The sequence below is a fragment of the Triticum aestivum genome, chromosome 7D, assembly GCF_018294505.1.
Source record: "Triticum aestivum cultivar Chinese Spring chromosome 7D, IWGSC CS RefSeq v2.1, whole genome shotgun sequence".
NCBI classification, from domain to species: Eukaryota; Viridiplantae; Streptophyta; class Magnoliopsida; order Poales; family Poaceae; genus Triticum; species Triticum aestivum.
Window position 1 is genome coordinate 451,396,054 of NC_057814.1, and position 7,088 is coordinate 451,403,141.

General features: G+C 45.0%; 2 protein-coding genes across 2 annotated transcripts; both read right to left on the reverse strand.

Moving 5' to 3' along the window:
- Window positions 1–536: 536 nt before the first annotated feature.
- LOC123164247 (uncharacterized protein At1g15400) lies at window positions 537–1,490 on the reverse strand. The gene has a single exon (XM_044581658.1). It carries the CDS (start codon window positions 1,343–1,345, stop codon window positions 917–919), a length of 429 nt encoding a protein of 142 aa, XP_044437593.1. The 5' UTR covers window positions 1,346–1,490; the 3' UTR covers window positions 537–916.
- A 1,936-nt stretch (window positions 1,491–3,426) lies between these two features.
- On the reverse strand, window positions 3,427–5,309 carry LOC123164246 (protein OVEREXPRESSOR OF CATIONIC PEROXIDASE 3; the record flags this gene model as incomplete). The annotated part of the gene is given in 4 exon segments (XM_044581657.1): window positions 3,427–3,695; window positions 3,808–4,122; window positions 4,271–4,639; window positions 5,000–5,309. Coding segments are annotated over 4 exon segments (1,141 nt in total), but the record flags the coding sequence as incomplete, so codon positions are not given.
- Window positions 5,310–7,088: the final 1,779 nt, after the last annotated feature.

Sequence of the window (7,088 nt, forward strand, 5' to 3'; positions counted from 1 at the left end):
CGGCGACAGAGTCATGAAACGGAGGAGATCATCATGTGGCCGGCCCATGTGGTGTTTCTATTGTCTGCTGGCTGTTACTCGGACCTCCATGTGCCTGTCTTGCCCGCGTCACGCGCAATTATGAACGGGATCGATCCTTCTTGATTCTACTTTGTGTGCTAGGAAGCACGCCCTTGCAACTTTTTTCTCTCTCCATGATGATTTTTTTGTTTTTTTGAGAACCTCCATGATGAGTCATGTTTCACCTGTTTGGGCTACGAAAAAGGAGGAGGTCCAGCTAACAGAGTTGCCACCCCGGGATCAGTTTCTTGAGCCGACCGGTGCATGTTCCGGTCACCGGACCGACCCAATAGAACTACGCTCGGCTAACAGAGTTTGGAGCACATGAATTTCATAAGAACGGGCTGTGTGCGAGGCAGAGAAATTTATAACTCTTTTCTGCCTAGCAAAGTAAAAAAACTTCGCACCATAGCGTCGGCACCGCCTCACGAGCCAGAACAGAACGCGCACCGGCAGCATGAGCACACATGCGGCCATGCCCAAATGTTTTGCCGCCCAATTGATTGTTTATGGTTGCAGCTCCATACATGCAACAGTGCCAACACCTCACACTCACATGCAAGCAACCAACACCCAGCGGCTGCTGCTCAACAGCTCAAGAAAGGGACGGGGAAAAAATCATGCGCCAGATCAAGAAAGAACATCGCAGATCTCAGCAGCTGCTGCTGCTCACGGATCTGAACCCAGAAACTAACCAAAAAAAGAGGAACTAACCTGACACGTATAGACTACGTACGCAGTAACGCAGAGCAGAGTACAATACAAACCAACCAATATCAGTAGTATATCATCATCATCGTCACTCCAGTATAAACACAGCTCGCATGACATCCATCCGCCAAGGCCCGATCAAACTTTACGCCGCCGACCGTTGCCTCCTCTTCGGCTTGGCGCGGCCTCGGCGCGCCGCCGGGCCAGAGCCGGAGCCGGAGCCCCCGAAGATGGCGCAGAGGATGCAGCCGGACACCCTCGGCGACGGCGGGTCCACGTCCGGGGCCACCTCCTTGGTCCGGAACACCTGGGGATCGCGCTCCTCGTCCTTCTTCTTCTGGCCTTGCTGCTCCTTTTTCTGCTGCTGCTGCTTCTTGTCGTCGCCGCCACGGCGCAGCATCATCCCGACGCCGCCGGTGCTCCGGGAGCGCCGCATCTCCGGCTGGGCTTCATCCGTGCCGCCCTCGCCGGCGGCCTTCGCCTCGGCGCCCTCGGTCAGGAACCGCTCGTCCCACACCAGGCCCGACGAGCCGGACCTTCTGAAAGTGGAGGACGATCTCTGCAACCCTTCCATGTGTATGTACCTATCCGCCTCCCCTCTCCGCACAACGGACAAGCTTACTTATCTGCAAGCTACGGAGAAGAGAACGCAAGAGGCAAGGATGAGCTGAAGGATGTGTCTCTTGAGGGGTTGGTGCTTTGCCTTTGCCTTCTCTTGTGCGTGTGTGTATATATGTGAACCGAAAGGGACGGCCATTAACGTGTAGACAGGAGAGCAGTCAACAGCCGGTGGCACTGAAAGCTACCAGGGCCTGTCCCCTCCAATAACCTACTACTCTGTTAACAAACCTGTGCAGGGATTAGTCTACGTTCGGTTAAAACAGTACAGGGGCTGTCAGATTAAACTACTGTTCTGATCCACATGCGCCGGTAATACTTTTCCATCACAGGCATGTGGAGGGAAGAGAGCCCAGCTGTGCGCAAGAGCAACTGGTAAGGATAACCAAACCCACTACAGGGCCAAGACAATTCACAGAGAGCGACCTACACAAATGGATGCACTAGTTGGCGCTGATGTGAAGTGCCACTGATGTGTCAACACTTAACGCAACAGGGTCCAGGAAAAATATGTAAGGTGTATGCATGATATGCGTCGGCATAATAAAGATGGAAAAACATGTAAGGTGTATGTATGATATGCGTCGGCATAAAGATGATAAACATAGCCGAGAAAATTGTGCAGCAGGGATCTTACCTTTCATATGAACAATCGCCACCAGAATTCGGTTAATGGAGAAACAGTACGTCTGAATGAGGAGTGCAGAGGGCCCAAGAGAAATGAAGCAAAGGCAAATGGCAATTGTATTTCGGCTCCGGTCAGCATCAGCGAACAACCAATCATCATTACACGGGGTAGAGTGGTGGAAGGTGGCCCGAAGATTGTCAATAAAGAGATGTGTACAATCCACTAGCTAAAGGATATATAGAATGACTAGCTATATCATCTCAGAAAATGATACATACAGACTGCCAACGTTTTTCTTCCAATTTCTTCCTCCCCCTATATCCACTCATGTTGTTCTCCCTGGTAGCATTTCTCTGTCACACAAACTCCAGACCCTCTCTCCTTTCCATCATCGTTATCCCCAGTTGTTACCTCCCCATTCTCTCTCTTTCCACATGATTTCTTTCTGATGAGTGATAGGCTACTTGATTTCTCCAGCTGCCCCAACGCCAAGAAATATGTGGCGTGCGCTCGCTGATACAAGCACATCTGCTGTGAAATGGCGTGTGCTCGTTGATACCAATCACAACCTGCTATGAATGGTGAAAACTCCACAACATAACTCATCAGAGTTGCAACTTGCAAGGATTAATAGCACCGATAGTTATGGGTGTGTGAAGCTAAATTTGAAGTACTGGAGTTTTCTGTTAAAGGTGTACAAATATAGTTCTAAAGAAGTGTCAAGAGATGTGCTCAGTAGATACACCTAATTATCTGTACCACCGACAATTACTGCCTACCATCTGAGCCTGTGATGGCCCCATGACCAGTGAAGAGTGAAGACAGCTGAGCTGACTCAGCAGTCCAAAGCTCAAAATGCATGTACTTGATTACAGTAGATGCAAAGATGCATGTACTTGATCTGCTTGATAGTTTGTTAAAATTAGCCTACCAAGATTGCAGAGATTCAACTCAGTTGTGAAAATCAAATACTTCAAGCTGGTGATGCGCAGGCGTTAGCTACGCTGTCAGGACCTTCTTCAAACATCTGGCATTCAATGTCAGACAACTTTATACCAAAACACTACACCAGAGTACCTCATACTCTAATACTGTTGAAAGTCTTGCATCAAGTGGGTAAAATAACCAGAAAAATTACTGGCCAATGTCCCACCTCCCACGTAAACCGGGCTAGCACATGGGTCATGTGAAATGCCATGCTTCCGCACCAGGAAATTCATCTACAAGGAAGTGAAAGGATCCATGGTCCTTAGTCCTTACCATAAGGCAAATTGGTGTCCGGTCAACTGACCATGAACCAACTGCCACTGAAATGAATAGACAAAATGGTGGTCCATAGTGAAGCCAATAAAAATGGGATGATGACAGTTGGGAGTTGTACCTGTCACATTGGCCGATCTCAGAGCAAGAAACATAAAAGATACAGCGTGTTGGCCTTATGAAACTGGTTGCATTTCACAGTTTGAATTTACATTTTCTATGTAGTTCAGACTTAAAAGAGAACACTATAACACAAGCTTATCTGAAGTTATCAACTAGCCATCGTCTCAGATAGGGATCTCATGTATGCGGCACGACGGTCTGGTACACCATCTTGCTCCCTTCTATCCTCAAACCACTTAATAATTGTCTTTCGTGGAAGGCTCGTAACTTGAACTATGCTACTGATCATAGTATTCTGTTACAAATGCAACACCAAAGTAAGTGATGATACATTACAAAAACCAAGCTGGGAATTTAAGCAATAGAAAATATAGAGTGAACGTGGTCTTCATGTAAAAAATACTTACAGTGGGCCGTTTGGATTTGAAGTAAACTTTTTCTAGTGTTTCCAGCTGCGCCTTTTTCAGTCTTTTCTGCGCAGACCATTCTGTGCTCATGACGTGAACCGGAAGGTCCATCTGTGGCTCGGTTTCAGTGGCTTCAATCTCATCAACTTCAACCTCATCAGCTACTGGAGAGGGCTCTATTTCTTTAGTTTCAGGTTTAGAAGGGGCTTCATCAGGCAAAGAATCAGACATAAGTAGAAGTTCTGGAGGCGGATTGCGGAGCAATTCAATGACCAAACCCCTATCCAGGCCAAGCTCCCCTGCAAGATTCTTAATCTGCAAGGAAATCAATTCAAGGCAAAAAGGGGGGAAATCAGTTTTTGAAATTACATATTTATGTCAAGGAGCCCTTTGAAAGTAAGAGAAATGGTGCCGATTTAAAAATAAAATTTAAACAAAACTCGAGCGGATATTTACTGCTTACACTAGTTTTACGCCGACCAATGTTCAGTGCAAGAGCCAATCTCCGGAGCTGCCAGCTTTTGAGCTCTGGCTTTTCGATTGGATCTGCTACCTCATCATTACCAACAACTTCAGAGCCTGGCACCAAATCCACTGCAGATTCATCAGCGACATCGATATCTCCCATGGCTTCTGCCAATACCTGTTCAAACCTGGCCATATCTTCCTCTGATATTTCATCATCATCATCATCCTCGACAGATAGATCGTCGTTCTTCAGATCTTCTTCCAGCTGCTTGAAAAGTGCTTCCAACCCACCCTCGTCATCGTCATCCTCGTCACCTCCATCAATGTCATCCTCTGCTACCACCACCTCGTTTTTAATTTTATTCTGGAATACAGAAGATTTTGTTAACAAGCATTTCAGTCACAGTTTATGGTCACATAATAGAAACCCCTCTATTTCCCACACAACCTGTGCAACAAATGTCATGTAAATTATTTCCATTCAAATCATCCAACGCTGGGGGTATATACAGTTCATCAATCGCCACAAGGTTATCCACACACCTCATGCTTTTTTTACATACATAAACAAGGTCTCATCAATTTCCGACAGGTGTATCGCCACCTAAATTGCTCTCAAGTACCAAACTACTCCCAACCTAAGCCTGCCTACCACATAACTACGCGCAAATATACACCAGCCGTCAAACGGTGGGGAGAGGGAGCTGCTTGTGAGGTGAAGTACCTTGTACTTGGAAGGTCGGCGAAGGGCGCAGGCGACGCTGCGCGCAGAGCGGCAGAGGAGCGGGCGGATCCCGAGGAACGGGGAGGGGTCTGGAGCGCCCAGGAGACGAGACCTTGGAGCGGCGGCCATGGCCGCGGCGAGCGGCACCACCGTCGTCGCCATTTCCACGAGCTCGTTGCGGATATTTCGCCGTCTTCTAACCCTCTCCGTGGGTTTATTGTCTGAATCCAAACTTTTTTTTTTTGAGGTGAGTCTGAATCCAAACAGGCCCTGCTGATGATGAGTGACCAGCGTATTCTTTCGTGGGCCATATAGCGTTTCGGCCCTTGGGGCCATTGTAGCGCTGTGTGGCTCCACCCGACTAGTAAGTGGGAGAAGGAGATTTCTAAAAAACAAAAGTAAGTGGAAGAAGGAGAGGGCCGCGCGTGGCGGCACGTCAAGCAATGTATTCGCGATATCGACAAACATTTTTTCCGGAGAAGGAGGAGAGGTGCAAGGCTTATTAGAATTTTTTAGGCTAACACGCTCTTTTCTTTATTGCTCAAAAATATGTAGAGAAATACATTGAATGTCCGGAGGTTGCAGTAGCCAAAGATGGTGTCCTGCAGATAGAGTAAGTGCATACTTAGAAAGGTAATGTGCCTCAACATTCGAGGCTCTACCTTCAAAAAAGAAAATAACAAAATTATAAAACAAAACACATCATATTGATCTCATTATATAGCCATTCATCCCTACATTGCCTTCTTTGACGTTTGGCACCACTTCCTTGCAGTCAGAGCCAATGATAATCCTAGTTGGCAACAATTCCATCACCAGAGCCAACGCCTTGCGGCATGCAAATGCTTCGAGAGTTGTCGGGTTAGTGACACCAACAAAGACCATCACCGAAGATCCAAGATACAATCCATCACTGTCCCTGCATATTGCTCTTACCGAACCAACACTCGAGACTTCGACACTGCCCCATCAACCATCAGCGTGGCGAAACCTATAGGTGGAAGGGTCCATCTAGTAGCGGTTGGCTGTCCACATGCTACATGTCTGGTGTTGGTGATGGTTTGCAAGAAGTGTCTCAGAGATGTACTAGTTCACAAGCTCTTATTAGATGTGCAAAGGGAGAGGATGGAAACTCCTAATCGTCAGACTACGCGGTGCTAGCATAGTAATCATGCACTCCCGTGTGCGCTTTAGGCTGGGCAGGCGACCGATTGTGGGCTAGGGAGCCCCTGTTTTTCTTTCCTTTAGTTTTTTCATGTCTGTAAAAAATGTTTGGGATTTCAAAAAGTTCTAAATTTCAAAAATAATTCATGAATATGGAAAAGTTATTCATGACTAAAAAGTGTCCCAAATTTAAAAAATGTTCGCCGGTTTCAAAAAATGTTCTAAAATTCAAAAAAATGTCATTGAATTCCAAATATTTATGAATTAAAAATGATCTGAGATAACAAAAATGTTTGGGAATTTGTAAAAATATTCTCAATTCAAAAAATGTTAGAAATTTCAAAAAAAAAGTTTCAAGTTTCTAATAAACTCCATGAATTTGAGAAATGTTCACAAATTTTAAAAAATTTCTGTATTTAAAAAACGTGAATTTTAGAAAACATTCTTAAAAATGATTACAAATTTGAGTTTTTGGTAAATACCTAAAAAATTCCATGATTCAAAAAATGTTTGTGAATTCCAGAAGTTGCTCCCAAATTTTTAAAAATGTTAATGAATTTTAAAAATGCTCTCAGATTTCAAAAAATGTTCTTGAATTTGGAAATTGTTATCGTATTTCAGGAAATTTTCATGAATTCGAAATTATTAGTCAATTTGAGAAATTGTGCATGGTTTTGAAAAATGTTCACGAAATTGGGAAAAAATGTTCGTGGATTGGGAAAAACTTCATGAATTCAAAACAGTTCACGAGTTTTTAAAAAAAGTTCATGGATTTGAGAAAATTAAAAAATTAAAACTGAAAAAAGGAAAAAGGAAAAACATAAAAGAAAAGGGGAAAAAAGAAGAGAAAACAAAGGAAAAAAGAGGGTTCAGGGAAGGTTTTGGGTGGGGAGAAAAGCCGGAATGGGTCGTCGATAGAGAGGAC

Coding starts and splice junctions, on each gene's coding strand:
- LOC123164247 (XM_044581658.1), bottom strand. CDS start 1,345: ATGGAAGGGTTGCAGAGATCGTCCTCCACTTTCAGAAGGTCCGGCTCG.